The sequence below is a fragment of the Alosa pseudoharengus genome, unplaced genomic scaffold, assembly GCF_046254945.1.
Source record: "Alosa pseudoharengus isolate Yale_2024_CS ecotype anadromous, Long Island Sound unplaced genomic scaffold, YU_APseudo_1.1 YU_APseudo_1.1_scf_3, whole genome shotgun sequence".
NCBI lineage: Eukaryota > Metazoa > Chordata > Actinopteri > Clupeiformes > Clupeidae > Alosa > Alosa pseudoharengus.
This window is the reverse complement of record NW_027468718.1, coordinates 36,313,191-36,336,926: the sequence shown is the minus strand read 5'-3', so window position 1 is coordinate 36,336,926 and position 23,736 is coordinate 36,313,191. Positions and strand designations below refer to the sequence as shown.

The 23,736-nt window shown below is 37.6% G+C and overlaps 1 protein-coding gene across 2 annotated transcripts in view; it reads left to right on the top strand.

Annotated features, from left to right (window-relative positions):
• The window catches only part of LOC143100741 (uncharacterized), an 84,156-nt gene that overhangs the window by 15,102 nt on the left and 45,318 nt on the right, over positions 1 to 23,736 (top strand). Inside the window, exons 1-3 of one of the 2 annotated variants that reach the window (XM_076264165.1) lie at positions 10,500 to 10,576; positions 21,124 to 21,200; positions 21,423 to 21,767. In XM_076264165.1, coding sequence (XP_076120280.1) covers positions 10,563 to 10,576; positions 21,124 to 21,200; positions 21,423 to 21,767 — 436 coding nt within the window. In that variant the 5' untranslated portion in view covers positions 10,500 to 10,562. Of the gene's footprint in view, positions 1 to 10,499; positions 10,577 to 21,123; positions 21,201 to 21,422; positions 21,768 to 23,736 lie in introns of those variants that run through there. The other variant, XM_076264166.1, reaches the window with a different exon arrangement.

Below are 23,736 nucleotides of genomic sequence, written 5' to 3'. Positions count from 1 at the left end.
TCTTCCTAGGCAACTTCTTCTTTATTATTCCGCTTACCACTTTTTCCGTACGCAATTTCTCTTGAACAGTTTAACTTAGAAACGTCATTCAAACTTTGTAACGTAGGTCTTCAAACAGATCGGGTTGGTATGACTTTTCAACTTTGAAACTTTTATACTTTTTAAACTATTAAAGAAAAACTTTTTAAAAATCCCCATAGACTTAACATTGCCGATAATGACATCATAATACGGCCATTAAGCAATAGAGTCCCGAAGTGTGACGTAGAGTTTCCATGACGGCAGAATCACTGGATCTAAACAAACTTTCGAAGTGCCATAAATAGCATTGAATGTAGACATGTGGCATCATTTCTAGCTAATAAAAATAAATATATCCATTTAAACGTGTTTTACCTGCTAGGCAGCAGCTTAGCCACATAACACGGATTCCCTGGCAGGTGTAATAGAAAGAAACAAAATTCCAGTGGATATTTCACGTCTTCTCAAAGACTGGCGGCTGTTAAGAGCGACGTTTTTTGCCAAAAAAATAAAGCCAAAACACGTCCGTGAATTTAAGGATTTTAACCATGCTGTGAAGTTACATGCAGGACTCTTTTACGGAGGAAACCCATTCTAAAATAAAACTCTGTAGTCACGAATTTGATCGTGTCGGTATGAATATATGTTGTAGTATGTGATTCCTACAATGTAAAAAAAATATACTAACGTCTTAGAAACGTTGTAAAATGATTGAAATATATTAAGAAAGCCACCGCTATGGTGATTTCTAATGGTAGATTGATTTGTTTAGATCCAGTGAAATTGCTGCCTTGGCAACGCTATGTCATGGCTTCGGGACTCTATTAGAATCCTATGGCAGGTGTTCAGGCCACCTGCAGCCTCAGGCTTTAAGCATACAATCTGGGTCAATTAAGACTACACATCCTATTCAACTGTTTCCTCTGCCCAAAACTGTTTCAAAATAAAAGTCCTTACTACAATAATCCACTGTTAAACAATGTAACCCATTAAACTACTGAACTTTTTACATTCAACTTTTAAACGGTCTACTTTTAAACTATCATTAAACTAGTTGTCTATCAACAAATTTTAAACTATCTACATTCAACTTTTAAACCTTTAAACTATATACATTCACTAGCTGTCTATCAACAACTTTTAACTTGTCATCAACTATGTCAACACTTTTCCTCAACTATTTCTCCTACCCACTGTAGCTAGTTAACATGGTTAGCAAAGTTAGCATGTTAGCATTGTTAACATTTTTAACAAAACTGCTAAAAATGATTAGCTAGGTTAGCTAAGTAATATGGTTAGTATAGTTAGCATGCTAGTTAGCATAACTGCTAAAAATGATTAGCTAAGTAATATGGTTAGCATAGTTAGCATGCTAGCTAGCATTTTTTAGCAAAACTGCTAAAAATGATTAGCTAGGTTAGCTAAGTAACATGGTTAGCATAGTTAGCATGCTAACATGCTAGTTAGCATAACTGCTAAAAATGATTAGCTAAGTTAGCTAAGTAACATGGTTAACATAGTTTACATGCTAACATTGCTAACATAGTTAGCATGTTTAGCAAAACTGTTAGAAAATGTTAGTTAAGTTAGCTAAGTAGCATGGTTAGCATGTTATCATTGCTAGCACTACTATAAAACATTAGCTAAGTAGCATGGTTAGCAGAATTAAAAATCTTAGCATAACTGCTAGCAAACATTAGAGCCGTTCCAACTTTCAGTTATCGTCAAATATCTACCTATACACAGCCATTAAACTATTTGAATATCAACATTCATTAAACTGCTAGAAAACGTTAGCTAAGTAGCATGGTTAACATTGTTAGCACTGCTATAAAACATTAGCTAAGTAGCATGGTTAGCATAGTTAAAAATCTTAGCCTAACTGCTAGCAAACATTAGAGCCATTCCAACTTTCAGTTATCGTCAAATATCTACCTATACACAGCCATTAAACTATTTGAATATCAACATTCATTCAACTTCCAGTCTGTCAACAACTTTTAAACTATTTACCTTCAACTTTTAAACGGTCTACTTTTAAACTATCATTAAACTATCTATTAAACTAGCTGTCTATCAACAACTTTTAAACTATCTACTGTCTATCAACAACTTTTAAACTATCTACATTCAGCTTTTAAACAGTCTACTTTTAACCTATCAACTTTTATTAAGCTATGCAACCACCATGTCTATCCTAGCATCACCGTAGTAACCATCTCTATATTATATGTTTTAACTATACATGATATTTTACATCACAACTTTAGCATTTTCATGCACTGGTAATTCCTTGGAATTGCATTTCTAGTTATTATTATTCCGCTTACCACTTTTTCCGTACGCAATTTCTCTTGAACAGTTTAACTTAGAAACTTCGTTCAAACTTTGTAACGTAGGTCTTCAAACGGACCAGGTTGCTATGTCTTTTTAACTTTGAAACTTTTTAAACTATTAAAGAAAAACGTTTTAAAAATCCCCATAGACTTAACATTACCGATTGTGACATCATAATACGGCCATTAAGCAATTAGAATCCTATGCCAGGTGTTCAGGCCACCTGCAGCCTCAGGCTTTAAGCATACAATCTGGGTCAATTAAGACTACACATCCTATTCAACGGTTTCCTCTGCCCAAAACTGTTTCAAAATAAAAGTCCCCACTACAATAATTCACTGTTAAACAATTTAACCCATTAAACTACTGAACTTTTTCCATTCAACTTTTAAACGGTCTACTTTTTAACAACCATTAAACTATCTATCTATTAAACTAGCTGTCTATCAACAACTTTTAAACTATCTACATTCAACTTTTAAACTTTTAAACTATATACATTCAACTTTTAAACAGTCTACCAGTACTTTTAAAAACTATTATTAAACTATCTATCTATTAAACTAGCTGTCTATCAACAACTTTTAACTTGTCATCAACTATGTCAACACTTGTCATCAACTATGACTCCTACCCACTGTAGCTAGTTAGCATGTTAGCATTGCTAACATAGTTAACATATTTAGCAAAACTGCTAGAACACATTAGCTAAGTAACATGGTTAGCATAGCATGTTAACATTGCTAACATAGTTAGCATGTTTAGTAAAACTGCTAGAAAACGTTAGCTAAGTAGCATGGTTAGCATGTTAGCATTGCTAACATAGTTAGCATGTATAACAAAACTGCTAGAAAATGTTAGCTAAGTAGCATGGTTAGTATGTTAGCATTGCTAGCATAGTTAGCATATTTAACTAAACTGCTAGAAAACATTAGCTAAGCTAGCTAGATAGATACTTTATTGATCCCCAGGGGAAATTCAAGGTCTCAGCAGCATACATACAACTGAGACCTTGAATAAGTAAGCTAAGTAGCATGGTTAACATAGTTAGCATGTTAACATTGCTAACATAGTTAGCATGTGTAGCAAAACTGCTGGAAAACGTTAGCTAAGTAACGTGGTTAACATAGTTAACATTGCTAACATAGTAGCATATTTAGCAAAACTGCTAGAAAACGTTAGGTAAGTTAGCTAAGTAATATGGTTAGCATGTTAGCATTGCTAGCACTGCTATAAAACATTAGCTAAGTAGCATGGTTAGCATAGTTAAAAATCTTAGCATAACTGCTAGCAAACATTAGAGCCATTCCAACTTTCAGTTATCGTCAAATATCTACCTATACACAGCCATTAAACTATTTGAATATCAACATTCATTAAACTGCTAGAAAACGTTAGCTAAGTTACATGGTTAGCATGTTAGCATTGCTAGCACTGCTATAAAACATTAGCTAAGTAGCATGGTTAGCATAGTTAAAAATCTTAGCATAACTGCTAGCAAACATTAGAGCCATTCCAACTTTCAGTTATTGTCAAATATCTACCTATACACAGTGTTGGGGAGTAATGGAATACATGTACCGGCGTTACGTATTCAGAATACAAATTAATTATGTATTCCGATACAGTTACAAGTTAAATAGTTGGTATTTAGAATATAGTTACATTGTTAAAATCAATGGATTACATGACGATACTTCTCTGTTTCTTAAGTTTATTCACTCTCTAAATAAATTAAGGCCACTCCATTTCCCAGAAGCTCCTGAAAACAATCTATGATGAAATTGTTTCTATGTTTAAATCCAAGCCCCGCCGTCTTGCACTAGCCTCAAAACGCAGCCAGTGCGCATTATGGATGCGTCATCGGAGACCCTGAAATGACTGTTTGCACAGCAAATTAGGAGTAAAGTAAGTGGAGGTAACTCCTGTTCAAAGGATATTATCCCAAGTATTAATAGCTCAGGCTACTTCGGCCAATCGGTTACAGAGTTTGCTAATCAATAAACAAAGCCAAGTTCACGTGTTGATTTAGACTTACAATAAAACCAATCTCTAAAATAGGCACTGCATTCTAAGTTTTTTATTCTAACTTAAAATAGCTTTATGGATTATTTTTTTCTAATTAGATCTACATTTATGTTTTAAAATGAATAATTATTCTTGTGAGTAGCATATTTTAACGTGCAGTTTTTGATTGTCATTATGCGATCACGTTCATTTTGAGAGCACTGATATACAGTAGCCTATAGTGTTTACATTTACAGGTCATTTGCGTTCCACCTGTCATATGCGCCCCTCACTTGTACTGGGTTGATGCCACCAAAAAATCTTACAGACACACCTTAATTATAATTTCTAGCTACGCCCTTAAAGTAGCCTATTTATTTAGTTTGTTTTAATTAGCCTAGTCCCCTGCTGTAGTTTTAGTGGTCACCTTGCTATTTTAAAGTTGTGTAGCTTAGTTGACTTTACATTCTCCTATGTGGGCCTAACACTTCAGCCATTTGGAATAGAAGGACACACCAGAATATGCCTGTTTAGTAGGCCTAAGCAGGATTTGATGGCCGCATTCCTACACTTATAAAATGCAATTCAATGCGGACGTAATCTAAGTATTCAGAATACGTTACTCAGATTGAGTAACGTAACGGAATACGTTACAAATTACATTTTTGGGCATGTATTCTGTATTCTGTAACGGAATACGTTTTGAAAGTAACCCTCCCAACACTGCCTATACACAGCCATTAAACTATTTGAATATCAACATTCATTAAACTTCCAGTCTGTCAACAACTTTTAAACTATTTACCTTCAACTTTTAAACGGTCTACTTTTAAACTATCATTAAACTATCTATTAAAAACTAGCTGTCTATCAACAACTTTTAAACTATCTACATTCAACTTTTAAACGGTCTACTTGTACACTATCATTAAACTATCTATCTATTAAACTAGCTTTCTATCAACAACTTTTACACTATACATTCAACTTTTAAACGGTCTACTTTTAAACTACCATTAAACCATCTATCTATTAAACTAGCTGTCTATCAACAACTTTTAAACTATCTACATTAGGGGTGTAACGGTACACAGAAGTCACGGTTCGGTTCATACCTCGGTTCGGACATCACGGTTCGGTACGAGTTCGGTACAATGGAGGGAAAAGCAAAACAAAAATGCAGAAAGCATTTTTTTTTTTACATTTCTCAGGCTGTACCACCTAGTGTCATACAGTCTCTTCCCTGAGCTATCTGCAACAGTCTGTGTGTAAGATGTAGGCTAAACAGTACAATAAGTACCCAGACTCCATCTGTAACTAGTAAACAAAATAAAACAATCAGCTATAAAACTGAAAATAGGCCTACAGCATCTCTTATTTCTGAAAGTGCAAATTACATAGAAAAATTATTTTTAAAAATCCACTTAAGCAAGACCTTCAACATCTGTGTTTAGTTGTATATGGAAGGGTCTACAATTTGCCTCAATATTTTTCATTGTGTGTAAAGTAATAATCTAGCCTACTAACTGTGAAAATATCACACTATTTTGCCTTCTTTCTAAAAACGAAATTGCTCCTTTCATTTCATAAACAGACTACAACTAGAAGTCACGTGACTTTGCCCTTTGACGTTAACTCACCGTAGCATGGTTTGTTTATTAGCCTGGTTAGCGTTGTCACTTTACTGTCTATGCACTTAACACTACCAGCTCCTCATGTGAGAAGTTACAAGTTACCCCAACAGGTAATTACCACGCGATTTACATAGCTTTCTGTCATTACGAAATCGTTTACTTTAAGCCATAGGTTTTGGCCCTATTTGTATATGTATCCAAAGGCTGCTGAAGCGCAGGGGAAGTTTTTTACCCTCGTTTCAGTAATTGGTAGCCTACATCATCTGGGTGATGGCTTCAAATATGTGTAGCATTTTTTCCACTCACAAACCCAACAACTGCTGAACAACGCCGACACAGTTTCATCTTATCCACCACTCTTTCGCCTGTACTAACGTTACTGTAACTGAAGTTCTCAAACTTGCGATCTTAAAGAGACCAGCGGATCCTCTAACTCGACGACCTGACAAAAAAAGAACATAGGCGCCAATCAGAGCTTCAGATCTAAGGGGAGGCTACAGATTAGCGTTAGGTGTCGCTAAAGAACTCCCGTAACTCTCGCTACTTAACAGTAATTGTTTTGTTAATTGACATTAATTAATCCGCACACAAGTTTTATGTATTTTTATACCGTGTATTCTCTGTGTAAATTCATGCACCGAACCGTGACGCCCATACCGTTTCGGTTCAATACGAATACATGAACCGTTACACCCCTAATCTATATTCAACTTTTAAACTGTCTACTTTTAAACTATTAACTTTTATTAAGCTATGCAACCACCATGTCTATCCTAGCATCACCGTAGTAACCATCTCTATATTATCTATTTTAACTATACATGATATTTTACATCACAACTTTTGCATTTTCATGCACTGGTAATTCCTTGGAATTGCATTTCTAGTTATTATTATTATTTTTCTTTTTACCTTTTTGTGCGCGCTATTCAGCCCAAACCGCTTAACGTACAAATTTGGTTCAAACACCGTTCCGTAGATCTTCCAAGGCTTTACCGTCCTATCCGTTTTTCATTTTTGAGAAGTTTATACTTTTGAGATATTTGTAATTAAAAGTGTATTTTTCCCCCATAGACTTGAATGGGGGCTGTGATGTCATAATAGAGCCAGCTGCGCTCGTTAAGTAGTTCTCAGAGCAGTTCCCAGGCTAATCAGAACACTGGCACAGGTGTCACCTGTGAGGAATTCAACTGTCTCAGCCTCTAAGCATACAATCTAGCTCTACCTGAACTACACATCCTGTTAAAGTGTTTCCTGTATGTCAAAATAAAAGTCCCAGCCATATCTCATGCATTCAGCATTATATCTCCAGAACGGCTTGACATACATGCTTCAAATTTGGTACGAGTGTTTTTATGGACTCAAAGATGAAGTGAGTTGAAGTTGGAGGTTGAAAGTCAAATGTCAAGGTCAAAAACACCTTGAGTATGATATCTCAAGAATGCCATGTCACACAAGATTCAAATTTGGTTACTCCAAAAGCACCTTTGCAGGTATCACAATTACCCTACCAACCAGCTAGCAGCAAGCTCAACAGCCCCACCAACACCCTAACCAGCAGACTGCATCCCCTCGTGTAATTCCTCGGAATTGCATTTCTAGTTGCCTTTATGTTTTCCTTATAACTTTCTTATACTAAAAAGGAAATGCAAACAATGACATGTCCAACCCTGGAACTGACTGACTCTCACTCTCTCTCTCGTGCGTGCATGCGCGCGCGCGCTCTCTAAGTAGCCTATATTCCAAATTATGTTTTATGGAGTTCAAGTTAGATCTGCTGCGAGAGTGAGAGGAAACCCGTGTCCTGCTTTTATATTTGATAAATAGGTCCATCTCATCTCACAGTTTCAATTCACGATCCAGTAATGGTTTCATATTTGTTAGTCAACTTGGCAAAATACATTCGGGGCTACACTCAAAACATTCGGGGCTGAAGCCCGGGCAAAATCGGCTGGCGACGCCCCTACTATTAGGTCTGTCTATTAAGCCTGTTTGAGTTGTGATTCACTCGGATCTTTCACCCGTATCTTTAAATTAACCCATGAGTCGCGAGTCTCTAGTATCATTAACTCGGATCAGTTGAGTCCTACTACAATTCAATCTAAAACGATAAACAGCGCCACACACAAACCTCTTGCAACATTAGCTAGCCTCCTAGTCCTAGCCATCGTAGCTGCCAAAAATGTAACAATTTCGTAGGCAACCACAACTCCACAAATCAACTCAAGCGACTGAGTGAGCAGGCAGTCCGAGATAACTGGTTAACTTCCCGCAGAGCCGGAAACATTGCAGACTCACAGACCATGGGACTCAAGATTGGAGCGGCTGAGCGGCTGAGTAGCAATCCGGGTTAGTCGGATCAGCCGGCCGGTTAGGCTACGTTGAGTACGAGTCAGTCGAATCAGCCGGCTACGTTGTCATGAGTGGATCTGCGAGAGCGAGTAGCTCCTCCTCGAGGTGAAAAGCAATTCCACAACAAAAGGCATTCTTTCACTTCTGAAATATAACATTCAATGTTCTGCATGTAGCCTATACATAATTAGGTTTGGTGTATAGATGTAGCATATTAAAATGCAATTAGGTCGTGCAGACAGTCCGAACTGCACGCTCATGGAGCTGCTTGAGTAGCCTATCTACCCGGGTCAATCAATCAGCCGGGCGGGCCGGTTAGGTTATGAGTGCGAGTCAGCCGAATCAGCCGGCTACGTTGTCATGAGTGGATCTTTAGAGTAACTCCTCGTCAAGGTGAAAAACAAATCCACAACAAAAGCCATGCTTTCACTTCTGAAATAACATATGTTCTGCACGCATAGCCTACTTTAAAATGCAATTAGGTCGCGAAGACAGTCCGAAACATTGCAAGCTCTGTATGGAGAGTAGGCTAGCCAGTCGGATCAGCCAAGCGGGCCGGTTACGTTGTTGTTATGAGTGCGAGTCAGCCGAATCAGCCGGCTACGTTGTCATGAGTGGATCTTTAGAGGAGCGAGTAACTCCTCGTCAAGGTTAAAAGAAAATCCACAACAAAAGCCATGCTTTCACTTCTGAAATAACATACATTCTGCACGCATAGCCTACTTTAAAATGCAATTAGGTCGCGAAGACAGTCCGAAACATTGCAAGCTCTTTATGGAGTTGCTTGAGTAGCCTACCTGGGTCATTTGGATCAACCGGGCAGACCGGTTACATTATGTTGTTATGAGTGCGAGTCAGTCGAATCAGCTGGCTACATTGTCATGAGTGGATCTGTAGACGAGCAAGTAGCCTAGTTTCTACTCGTGTCAAGGTGATAATAATAATAGGCCTAATGAGAATAGTAGTAGTAGTAGTAATAATAATAATAATAACAATAATAATAATTTATTCACTGCAGGGCATTTCTACGTTCCTGTTTATATGTCTACATTGAAAGTCAATTGCTTAGGCTAGGTTAAGACAATAAATAAACAGTCTGGCTCAAACTGCTTTCTTTCCCGTGAGTGGGTGGAGGTTTTGATGCTATTATATTAGGCTATTTTATATTATATTATATTAGGCTACCTAACATGATATATATATATATATATATATATATATATATATATATATATATATATATATAGCTATGATTAATAGGCTAATAATATTAGTTGCCTAGTATTAGCAGCCTAATACCTATTAGAATAGATTCCTAGTAGCCTACTATTAGTATATAGTAGTGGTAATAAACATTGTAGCAGAGTAGCATTAGACCTAGGCAAATTTTCTAACTCTTAGGCTAAATGCAAGTACAGCAAAAACCTGGTTTCAAATCATGGAGGATCCACATCCAACATGAGAAGGCACTTAACGAAATTAAGCACCCCACTGCACTGCTTGAACGTAGGACTGAATTTCTTTGCGATTTAGCAATACTGACTCAAGTGACTCAAGTGACTCGTTCAACCCGGATCAGTTTAGTGAGTGACTCAGAATAACCCGGATCCTTAAAAGGAATCGAGTTTGACAGGCCTGTCACTCCCTGATGTGAGTCGCTACCCGATGTGAGTCACGCATGCTCAGATTGGCATAACGCCAAGGGATCCGACTGAAATCCATAAAATAATTCACTTTTCTGTTTCAAAAACGTTTTAGCTATCTAAGATTGTTTGATTGCTAACGTTAGCAAACGCCATTCAAGTGACAGCCTTTGTTGTGCTTGATTGCTTACTTACTTGCCAGCAGTTAACAAACTTCGTTATGTAGGTCAATTTGTATTGATATTAAAGAAGTCTCTCGCTAGCAGGCTACTTCAGCCTCTAATCTAGAACTGACATTAGAGATCATGCCGTGAAAATGTGATGCCTTACGCTAAATAATACATTACTGCTGTGTAGGCTAATGTCATTATTCTGTGGCTAACAGCACAGGTAGTCGCAAAGTAGCAAAGTGACGCATGCGCGACTCACTTCCGGTAGCGACTCACATCGGGGAGTGACAAGTCCTACTGTCTATCAGGGGCGAGGCGGTGCTCTTCGAAAGTGAAAGCAACCGGTAAGATGTGGTCACATCAAGTCTCGTTACGTCACTTGCGACTATTATGGGATAATGTTACTACGAAGGTAGGCTATGTAATTATATGTTATATATTATAGTGATTATATGTTATATATTATTCAGTTTTGTTCTGTTGGTTGGTAAGCCCAATCGCACAAAGAATGTTTTTACAAAACATCGATAGGCTACTGAAGGGATAGGGATCCCGGATATTCATGGAGGAAGTAAGTTAGGCCTAGTGTTGCCTAGTATGGCAAGCGATTTTATCATTTACCCGCTAAGTTTGACTATCTGGAATTAACATTGTAGATATCAACAACGTCTTTCTGACTAGTCGCAATTACATTTTGGATAGTTGGAATTGTCATTCAAGATATCTGTAACGTAATTGTGACTAGTCGAAACGTCAGATAGAGATATCTGTAATTTAGTTTTGACTAGGCAAAACTGAATTACAGATATCTGTCCTCACGTCATTGAAAACAACATTCAACTCGTCACACATCTTAAATGGCAATTGCAGATATCTTTAATTCAGTTTTGACTAGGCAGAATGAAAGGTGAAGATATCTCAAACGTCATTATGACTAGTGCAAATTATTGTGCAAGACGTTGCTCTTTAGTTCCGTAGCAGAGCCCGTCTAGATTTCTAGGCTAGAGCCCATCTACTTAGACATGCAGATAATTTCCCCTCCCCAACATAATCGAAGAAAAAGTGGGCTTATTTCCTTATTTCTATGAATGGAAGAAGAATAAGCAGGCTGTAATGTCGTAGCCTACATAAATTAGTAGGCCTAGGCTAGGCTACTAAATGCACCAGCACCAGCTACAGGAAATTCCATTCATAATGGTAATCGAAAAATGTAATCGAAAAAATCAAAGCAACATTGAATCATCAATTCTTGCTGCCAGCTCCTGGCTTACATAGGCTGCAGCATTAAAAAGACGATTAAAAACTCCTTCGCCCTCTGGCTGCTCTGACATGGTGGTATGGCAAGCGATTTTATCATTTACCCGCTAAGTTTGACTATCTGGAATTAACATTGTAGATATCAACAACGTCTTTCTGACTAGTCGCAATTACATTTTGGATAGTTGGAATTGTCATTCAAGATATCTGTAACGTAATTGTGACTAGTCGAAACGTCAGATAGAGATATCTGTAATTTAGTTTTGACTAGGCAAAACTGAATTACAGATATCTGTCTTCACGTCATTGAAAACAACATTCAACTCGTCACACATCTTAAATGGCAATTGCAGATATCTTTAATTCAGTTTTGACTAGGCAGAATGAAAGGTGAAGATATCTCAAACGTCATTATGACTAGTGCAAATTATTGTGCAAGACTTTGCTCTTTAGTTCCGTAGCAGAGCCCGTCTAGATTTCTAGGCTAGCCCATCTACTTAGACATTGTCAGCTAATTTCCCCTCCCCAACATAATCGAAGAAAAAGTGGGCTTATTTCCTTATTTCTATGAATGGAAGAAGAATAAGCAGGCTGTAATGTCGTAGCCTACATTAATTAGTAGGCCTAGGCTAGCCTGCTAAATTCACCAGCACCAGCTACAGGAAATTCCATTCATAATGGTGTTGGCTGTAATCGAAATAATCAAAGCAACATTGAATCATCAATTCTTGCTGCCAGCTCCTGTCTTGCATAGGCTGCAGCATTAAAAAGACGATTAAAAACTCCTTCGCCCTCTGGCTGCTCTGACATGGTGCTATACAAAGTTAACAGTTAACAGGTGCTATGTGATTTGATGATTTGAACAACAACACGCTCTTCTCCCGCCTAAAGTGGGATGCGGGCCTAATTTGCATAGCAATACAGATATCTCTAACGTCATTTCGCCTAGTCAAAACTCTAATTCAAGATATCTATAATTACATTTTGACTAGGCAGAATGAAAGTTATAGATATCTCCAATTTCAGATATCTCTAATCAAAACTCATTCAAGATATCTATAACTTGATAATAGATATCTACAATCAAATTATGACTATCCCTAACTCCAGTTTGAGATATCTACAACGTCATTTTGACTAGTCAAAATTCCATTTACAGATATCTACAATGTCATTTCGCCTAGTCAAAACTTAATTCAAGATATCTGAAAAGGAACATGTAGATATCTTGAATTGAAGTGAATTAAAGATATCTTCAACTGGAGTTATGACTAGTCAGAATCAAATTGTAGATATCTCTAACTGGAATTACAGATATCTACAATTCAATTGCAGATATCCGTAATTCACATAGTGGATATCTGCAACTGAATTGTAGATATCCGTAATGATAAACCCCATAGAAATGAATGGCAAATGTGGCGTCATTTGTCCTAGGAAGAATGTCTTTGTGGATATCTGAAATGACGATTATGGATAGGAAGAATTCAGTTGCGGATATCTAAAATGTTCGTTTTGACTAGGCAAAACTGAATTACAGATATCTGCAATACATATCCAGTCTAGCGGGAAAATGTTAAAATCGCTTGCCATATGGTGCTAATTACAAAGTTAACAGCAGGTGCTATGATTTGATGATTTGAACAACAACATGCTCTTCTCCCGCCGAAAGTGGGATGCGGGCCTAATTTGCATACAGATATCTCTAACGTCATTTCGCCTAGTCAAAACTCTAATTCAAGATATCTATAATTACATTTTGACTAGGCAGAATGAAAGTTATAGATATCTCCAATTTCAGATATCTATGGCAAGCGATTTTATCATTTACCCGCTAAATTTGACTATCTGGAATTAACATTGTAGATATCAACAACGTCTTTCTGACTAGTCGCAATTACATTTTGGATAGGTGGAATTGTCATTCAAGATATCTGTAACGTAATTGTGACTAGTCGAAACGTCAGATAGAGATATCTGTAATTTAGTTTTGACTAGGCAAAACTGAATTACAGATATCTGTCCTCACGTCATTGAAATATGGCAAGCGATTTTAACATTTTCCCGCTAGACTGGATATGTATTGCAGATATCTGTAATTCAGTTTTGTATGGCAAGCGATTTTATCATTTACCCGCTAAGTTTGACTATCTGGAATTAACATTGTAGATATCAACAACGTCTTTCTGACTAGTCGCAATTACATTTTGGATAGTTGGAATTGTCATTCAAGATATCTGTAACGTAATTGTGACTAGTCGAAACGTCAGATAGAGATATCTGTAATTTAGTTTTGACTAGGCAAAACTGAATTACAGATATCTGTCCTCACGTCATTGAAAACAACATTCAACTCGTCACACATCTTAAATGGCAATTGCAGATATCTTTAATTCAGTTTTGACTAGGCAGAATGAAAGGTGAAGATATCTCAAACGTCATTATGACTAGTGCAAATTATTGTGCAAGACGTTGCTCTTTAGTTCCGTAGCAGAGCCCGTCTAGATTTCTAGGCTAGAGCCCATCTACTTAGACATTGTCAGCTAATTTCCCCTCTCCAACATAATCGAAGAAAAAGTGGGCTTATTTCCTTATTTCTATGAATGGAAGAAGAATAAGCAGGCTGTAATGTCGTAGCCTACATTAATTAGTAGGCCTAGGCTACTAAATTCACCAGCACCAGCTACAGGAATTTCCATTCATAATGGTGTTGTCGGCTGTAATCGAAAAAATCAAAGCAACATTGAATCATCAATTCTTGCTGCCAGCTCCTGTCTTGCATAGGCTGCAGCATTAAAAAGACGATTAAAAACTCCTTCGCCCTCTGGCTGCTCTGACATGGTGCTAATTACAAAGTTAACAGTTAACAGGTGCTATGTGATTTGATGATTTGAACAACAACACGCTCTTCTCCCGCCTAAAGTGGGATGCGGGCCTAATTTGCATAGCAATACAGATATCTCTAACGTCATTTCGCCTAGTCAAAACTCTAATTCAAGATATCTATAATTACATTTTGACTAGGCAGAATGAAAGTTATAGATATCTCCAATTTCAGATATCTCTAATCAAAACTCATTCAAGATATCTATAACTTGATAATAGATATCTACAATCAAATTATGACTATCCCTAACTCCAGTTTGAGATATCTACAACGTCATTTTGACTAGTCAAAATTCCATTTACAGATATCTACAATGTCATTTCGCCTAGTCAAAACTTCCTGAAAAGGAACATGTAGATATCTTGAATTGAAGTGAATTAAAGATATCTTCAACTGGAGTTATGACTAGTCAGAATCAAATTGTAGATATCTCTAACTGGAATTACAGATATCTACAATTCAATTGCAGATATCCGTAATTCACATAGTGGATATCTGCAACTGAATTGTAGATATCCGTAATGATAAACCCCATAGAAATGAATGGCAAATGTGGCGTCATTTGTCCTAGGAAGAATGTCTGTGGATATCTGAAATGACGATTATGGATAGGAAGAATTCAGTTGCGGATATCTAAAATGTTCGTTTTGACTAGGCAAAACTGAATTACAGATATCTGCAATACATATCCAGTCTAGCGGGAAAATGTTAAAATCGCTTGCCATAGATATCTCTAATCAAAACTCATTCAAGATATCTATAACTTGATAATAGATATCTACAATTTGATTCTGACTAGTCATAACTATGGCAAGCGATTTTAACATTTTCCCGCTAGACTGGATATGGCAAGCGATTTTAACATTTTCCCGCTAGACTGGATATGTATTGCAGATATCTGTAATTCAGTTTTGCCTAGTCAAAACGAACATTTTAGATATCCGCAACTGAATTCTTCCTATCCATAATCGTCATTTCAGATATCCACAAAGACATTCTTCCTAGGACAAATGACGCCACATTTGCCATTCATTTCTATGGGGTTTATCATTACGGATATCTACAATTCAGTTGCAGATATTCACTATGTGAATTACGGATATCTGCAATTGAATTGTAGATATCTGTAATTCCAGTTAGAGATATCTACAATTTGATTCTGACTAGTCATAACTCCAGTTGAAGATATCTTTAATTCACTTCAATTCAAGATATCTACATGTTCCTTTTCAGATATCTTGAATTAAGTTTTGACTAGGCGAAATGACATTGTAGATATCTGTAAATGGAATTTTGACTAGTCAAAATGACGTTGTAGATATCTCAAACTGGAGTTAGGGATAGTCATAATTTGATTGTAGATATCTATTATCAAGTTATAGATATCTTGAATGAGTTTTGATTAGAGATATCTGAAATTGGAGATATCTATAACTTTCATTCTGCCTAGTCAAAATGTAATTATAGATATCTTGAATTAGAGTTTTGACTAGGCGAAATGACGTTAGAGATATCTGTATTGCTATGCAAATTAGGCCCGCATCCCACTTTAGGCGGGAGAAGAGCGTGTTGTTGTTCAAATCATCAAATCACATAGCACCTGTTAACTGTTAACTTTGTAATTAGCACCATGTCAGAGCAGCCAGAGGGCGAAGGAGTTTTTAATCGTCTTTTTAATGCTGCAGCCTATGCAAGACAGGAGCTGGCAGCAAGAATTGATGATTCAATGTTGCTTTGATTTTTTCGATTACAGCCAACACCATTATGAATGGAATTTCCTGTAGCTGGTGCTGGTGAATTTAGCAGGCTAGCCTAGGCCTACTCATTAATGTAGGCTACGACATTACAGCCTGCTTATTCTTCTTCCATTCATAGAAATAAGGAAATAAGCCCACTTTTTCTTCGATTATGTTGGGGAGGGGAAATTAGCTGACAATGTCTAAGTAGATGGGCTAGCCTAGAAATCTAGACGGGCTCTGCTACGGAACTAAAGAGCAACGTCTTGCACAATAATTTGCACTAGTCATAATGACGTTTGAGATATCTTCACCTTTCATTCTGCCTAGTCAAAACTGAATTAAAGATATCTGCAATTGCCATTTAAGATGTGTGACGAGTTGAATGTTGTTTTCAATGACGTGAGGACAGATATCTGTAATTCAGTTTTGCCTAGTCAAAACTAAATTACAGATATCTCTATCTGACATTTCGACTAGTCACAATTACGTTACAGATATCTTGAATAACAATTCCAACTATCCAAAATGTAATTGCGACTAGTCAGAAAGACGTTGTTGATATCTACAATGTTAATTCCAGATAGTCAAACTTAGCGGGTAAATGATAAAATCGCTTGCCATAGACTGGATATGTATTGCAGATATCTGTAATTCAGTTTTGCCTAGTCAAAACGAACATTTTAGATATCCGCAACTGAATTCTTCCTATCCATAATCGTCATTTCAGATATCCACAAAGACATTCTTCCTAGGACAAATGACGCCACATTTGCCATTCATTTCTATGGGGTTTATCATTACGGATATCTACAATTCAGTTGCAGATATCCACTATGTGAATTACGGATATCTGCAATTGAATTGTAGATATCTGTAATTCCAGTTAGAGATATCTACAATTTGATTCTGACTAGTCATAACTCCAGTTGAAGATATCTTTAATTCACTTCAATTCAAGATATCTACATGTTCCTTTTCAGATATCTTGAATTAAGTTTTGACTAGGCGAAATGACATTGTAGATATCTGTAAATGGAATTTTGACTAGTCAAAATGACGTTGTAGATATCTCAAACTGGAGTTATGACTAGTCAGAATCAAATTGTAGATATCTATTATCAAGTTATAGATATCTTGAATGAGTTTTGATTAGAGATATCTGAAATTGGAGATATCTATAACTTTCATTCTGCCTAGTCAAAATGTAATTATAGATATCTTGAATTAGAGTTTTGACTAGGCGAAATGACGTTAGAGATATCTGTATTGCTATGCAAATTAGGCCCGCATCCCACTTTAGGCGGGAGAAGAGCGTGTTGTTGTTCAAATCATCAAATCACATAGCACCTGTTAACTGTTAACTTTGTAATTAGCACCATGTCAGAGCAGCCAGAGGGCGAAGGAGTTTTTAATCGTCTTTTTAATGCTGCAGCCTATGCAAGACAGGAGCTGGCAGCAAGAATTGATGATTCAATGTTGCTTTGATTTTTTCGATTACAGCCGACAACACCATTATGAATGGAATTTCCTGTAGCTGGTGCTGGTGAATTTAGTAGCCTAGGCCTACTAATTAATGTAGGCTACGACATTACAGCCTGCTTATTCTTCTTCCATTCATAGAAATAAGGAAATAAGCCCACTTTTTCTTCGATTATGTTGGGGAGGGGAAATTAGCTGACAATGTCTAAGTAGATGGACTAGCCTAGAAATCTAGACGGGCTCTGCTACGGAACTAAAGAGCAACGTCTTGCACAATAATTTGCACTAGTCATAATGACGTTTGAGATATCTTCACCTTTCATTCTGCCTAGTCAAAACTGAATTAAAGATATCTGCAATTGCCATTTAAGATGTGTGACGAGTTGAATGTTGTTTTCAATGACGTGAGGACAGATATCTGTAATTCAGTTTTGCCTAGTCAAAACTAAATTACAGATATCTCTATCTGACGTTTCGACTAGTCACAATTACGTTACAGATATCTTGAATGACAATTCCACCTATCCAAAATGTAATTGCGACTAGTCAGAAAGACGTTGTTGATATCTACAATGTTAATTCCAGATAGTCAAATTTAGCGGGTAAATGATAAAATCGCTTGCCATACATAACTCCAGTTTGAGATATCTACAACGTCATTTTGACTAGTCAAAATTCCATTTACAGATATCTACAATGTAATTTCGCCTAGTCAAAACTTAATTCAAGATATCTGAAAAGGAACATGTAGATATCTTGAATTGAAGTGAATTAAAGATATCTTCAACTGGAGTTATGACTAGTCAGAATCAAATTGTAGATATCTCTAACTGGAATTACAGATATCTACAATTCAATTGCAGATATCCGTAATTCACATAGTGGATATCTGCAACTGAATTGTAGATATCCGTAATGATAAACCCCATAGAAATGAATGGCAAATGTGGCGTCATTTGTCCTAGGAAGAATGTCTTTGTGGATATCTGAAATGACAATTATGGATAGGAAGAATTCAATTGCGGATATCTAAAATGTTCGTTTTGACTAGGCAAAACTGAATTACAGATATCTGCAATACATATCCAGTCTAGCGGGAAAATGTTAAAATCGCTTGCCATATGCCTTTATGGCAAGCGATTTTATCATTTACCCGCTAAGTTTGACTATCTGGAATTAACATTGTAGATATCAACAACGTCTTTCTGACTAGTCGCAATTACATTTTGGATAGTTGGAATTGTCATTCAAGATATCTGTAACGTAATTGTGACTAGTCGAAACGTCAGATAGAGATATCTGTAATTTAGTTTTGACTAGGCAAAACTGAATTACAGATATCTGTCCTCACGTCATTGAAAACAACATTCAACTCGTCACACATCTTAAATGGCAATTGCAGATATCTTTAATTCAGTTTTGACTAGGCAGAATGAAAGGTGAAGATATCTCAAACGTCATTATGACTAGTGCAAATTATTGTGCAAGACGTTGCTCTTTAGTTCTGTAGCAGAGCCCGTCTAGATTTCTAGGCTAGAGCCCATCTACTTAGACATGCAGCTAATTTCCCCTCCCCAACATAATCGAAGAAAAAGTGGGCTTATTTCCTTATTTCTATGAATGGAAGAAGAATAAGCAGGCTGTAATGTCGTAGCCTACATAAATTAGTAGGCCTAGGCTAGGCTACTAAATGCACCAGCACCAGCTACAGGAAATTCCATTCATAATGGTAATCGAAAAATGTAATCGAAAAAATCAAAGCAACATTGAATCATCAATTCTTGCTGCCAGCTCCTGTCTTACATAGGCTGCAGCATTAAAAAGACGATTAAAAACTCCTTCGCCCTCTGGCTGCTCTGACATGGTGCTAATTACAAAGTTAACAGCAGGTGCTATTATTTGATGATTTGAACAACAACATGCTCTTCTCCCGCCTAAAGTGGGATGCGGGCCTAATTTGCATAGCAATACAGATATCTCTAACGTCATTTCGCCTAGTCAAAACTCTAATTCAAGATATCTATAATTACATTTTGACTAGGCAGAATGAAAGTTATAGATATCTCCAATTTCAGATATCTCTAATCAAAACTCATTCAAGATATCTATAACTTGATAATAGATATCTACAATTTGATTCTGACTAGTCATAACTCCAGTTTGAGATATCTACAACGTCATTTTGACTAGTCAAAATTCCATTTACAGATATCTACAATGTCATTTCGCCTAGTCAAAACTTAATTCAAGATATCTGAAAAGGAACATGTAGATATCTTGAATTGAAGTGAATTAAAGATATCTTCAACTGGAGTTATGACTAGTCAGAATCAAATTGTAGATATCTCTAACTGGAATTACAGATATCTACAATTCAATTGCAGATATCCGTAATTCACATAGTGGATATCTGCAACTGAATTGTAGATATCCGTAATGATAAACCCCATAGAAATGAATGGCAAATGTGGCGTCATTTGTCCTAGGAAGAATGTCTTTGTGGATATCTGAAATGACAATTATGGATAGGAAGAATTCAATTGCGGATATCTAAAATGTTCGTTTTGACTAGGCAAAACTGAATTACAGATATCTGCAAAACATATCCAGTCTAGCGGGAAAATGTTAAAATCGCTTGCCATATGCCTAGCGTTCATGGGCTTCGTAAAAACCTTTCTCCGAGTGAAAACATCATCATTCCGCGTCATTCACGTCACTTAATGTGTGAGTCAGAGGTCGGAAACTGGGGCTAGATTTTGCTAACAGAGTTGCCCAGTTAGGTGCTCGTCATCACTTTTGTCGTCACGTTGTAGTTCGTTTGTAGTCCATGTGGCCTTTTATGTCAAACAGTTTTAATGTGAACTTGGGAATTTGCCCTTTTTATCACTTGAAAAGCTGCATATCTTTCTTTCATGAGCATCTTACACTATATTTTAAGCAAATACAGTTGTTTGTTTAGGATTAGTGAGTATATGTTTTAACCTTTGTTGTGGCATCCGTGTTTGTCACACATTCGATGGCAAAGCACTTGAACACTTGCTGTCGGAAAAACAAAGTAGCCATGGGGGCGGTCCTTGTCATTCCGAGGTGCTCTGAATGCACCATTATTCGTGTGGGTCGCACAGTTTAGGGCGGTTTTCTACCAAAAGTAGCCTATTTGGATTTAATTGTAATATCCATTTTTGCCGGAGATTTGCATGGTGCAGAGACTGTAGGCGTTAGGGACATGGTTAGACCGAAGCAAACACGTTTCCGTTTTTTCCATGTTTTTTTTTTCGGCTGTTTTTTATTGCGCGCTTATTGGCGCCTCCCCTCCCGTGTCCCCAGCTAACAATTTTTACTTGGTAATGGGAACGTTGCTTGAACGTTGTGAATGTTGTCCTATGGTTTGCCAGGAAATACTACGTTTTTTTTGGTTATTTGTTTTGGTTAGCAAAACGTTCTCCTAATGTTTTTCTAACATTCATTTTATGATAACCTATGGGCAACCATTTAGAGAATGTTACTATTTGGTTGCAGTGTGCAGTATGTGTGTGTGTGTGTGTGTGTGTGTGCGTGCACATGTGTGATTAATCATGTCCTCATGTCTGTCTGTAGTGGGTTTTCTATCTCCAAGATGAAGCATCTCTGTGTGATGTTTCTGCTTCTGTGCTGCACCAAAGTGACCAAGACAGGTAATACTGAGTGTGTTTGTTCATGTCAGAGGGAGAGAGAACACTTTGTATATTTTTCTATCCTTAAACATATTTATTTTTCTATGGCTTAGTAGTGCATGTAATTATTTGTCATGTCAGTAAAGCTAAGTGTGTGCATGAGTGAGTGTGTGTGTGTGTGCTCTCAGCTCTACACAGCTCAAGTGAAATGTAGTGAGGCCATTTTGTTATTTCTCTCTGCAGTGGTTCCAGAGGTTGTAGCTCCATTCAACCCTGTCCTTGGTGTAGTTGGTGATGACCTGATTCTGCCCTGTTACCTCAAGAACAATGTGAGTGCAGTGGACATGGAGGTGCAGTGGATTATTCATGGAGTTAAAATGGTGCATCAGTACAGAAGACACATGGACATAACTGAAAAGCAGCTTCAAGCATACCGTGGCAGGACCAGTCTGTTCAGAGAAGAGCTGCAGAGGGGCAACATCTCACTAAAGCTCAGATCAGTCAGAGTCTCAGACACAAACACATACAAGTGTTATATCAAAACTGTTGAGGGTACTGATGAGGCTTCTTTTGAAGTCCAAATTCATGGTAAGAGAAACTCACTCACTCATTCAGCTTTTACTCTAGGTTTTGACAGTTCAAATAAGGCAAAGATGCTCCTTGACCTGGTTGTGAACGTCTTGTTACAGTATTTCAGCTCCAGAGTCTTTTGTGATTTTGGTTGATACACTGTAAAATCTAATAGCTACTCTTACTTAAAATGTTTAGTTAGTATAACTCAGTTTTTGTCTTTTGTTGATTATGTTGATTTTGCCTTTTGAGATTACTTGCCTAAAATGAGTGCAATTTAATTTTGAGGTGGAAAAGCAAACATGAACATTTAAATCTAGTAAACTATACTTGAATTGCTGAAGTTTTGATATTACCTTGACCAGAGAGGAGAGTGCAATTTAATGTCAGTCACTAACACCAGCATTTCAGAGACATGGGGGCTTAGTTCGTTGGATGTCACCGGGATGCAGTTTAGTAGGGTGACAGCCGCGCAGGAAAGAAGCTTCCTCTGAACCTGCTGGTTCGGGTCCGGGGATACCAGGGGATACCAGAAGGACCAGCAGCCTTTCGTGCATTAGTCTTGCTCAGTGCCGCACACACATCAGTGGTGGAGAGTGTGAGGGGCTGGTGATCTGCAGAGACCACAGCCTTGATGGCCACCTCCTTGTCCCTATCAAAGCGGCCATAGAAGTCAGCCGTGGCCTACTGGTTAGCGCTTCGGACTTGTAACCGGAGGGTTGCCGGTTCGAACCCCGACCAGTAGGAACGGCTGAAGTGCCCTTGAGCAAAGTTGCCTTGCCACATGCATTGGGGGTCAGAGTTGTTCTTCAAATGATCCTCAATCTTTAGCTTGTGGTTGTGCTTGGCCTTTTTGATGCCACTTTTCAGATTAGCCCTGGATGAGCTATAGGCTTGAGCATCACCAGATCTGAATGCGATGTCTCATGCCTTTAGCAGAAGTCTGACCTCACTGTTCATCCATGGCTTGTGATTAGGGAAAGTCGTAATCCGTTTGAGGGTGGTGACACTGTTCATGTTGGAGTTGAAGCAATGAGAGGTGGTCTGAGTGTCCTAGGTGGGGGAGGGGAGCGGCTTTGTAGGTATCAGCTATGTTTGTGTAGACATGGTCTAAAATATTATTTCCTCTTGTGGGGCATGATACATTTTGATGAAATTTGGGCAGTACAGTTTTTAAATTCGAGTGGTTGAAGTCACCCGTGACAATGAAGGCTGCCTCGGGATGCAGAGTTTGTTGTTTACTGATAGCAGAATGCAGTTCTTTCATGGCAAGCTTAGCATTAGCATCCGGTGGTATATAGGCTGCTGTTACTACAGTTGATGTAAACTCTCTGGGCAGATAGAAAGGTCTACTCTGCTGCTCGCCTCCTCAAAGTCAAAGTCAAAGTCAGCTTTATTGTCAATTCCTTCACATGTTCCAGACATACAAAGAGATCGAAATTACGTTTCTCACTATCCCACGGTGAAGACAAGACATATTTTACCAATTTAAGTCCACAGACAAACATAACATTCAAGTAAACAAAAGTAAGTAAATAAGTAAATAAGAGGGCACATATAATGAAAAAATAAGAGCAGCAAAATTTGGTTGAAATTGTGCATAGACAGTCAATAAAATAAAATACTAGTGCAAAGTCAGGCCAATAAAAGGCTGAGGTAGTTCTGTTTGACCTAAGTAAGAAAGAAAGTGGCATAGTGGTGCAAGTTATGTAAGAGCAGCAGAAGCGTTGTGTTTTCAGGACACCCACCCACACCCGGTCCCGTGAACACATCACTCCTGTCCTCTTCGCTCTCCACTGGCTCCCCATCAAACAACGCATCACCTTCAAAATACTCCTGGCCCCATCCTACCTGTCCGATCTCCTCACCCCCAATCGACCCTCGCGAGCCCTCCGATCCTCCTCCACTCTCACTCTGATCACCAAACCATCAAGACTCACAACTAGGGCTGGGCGATAAAACGATAGCGATATGTATCACAATAGAC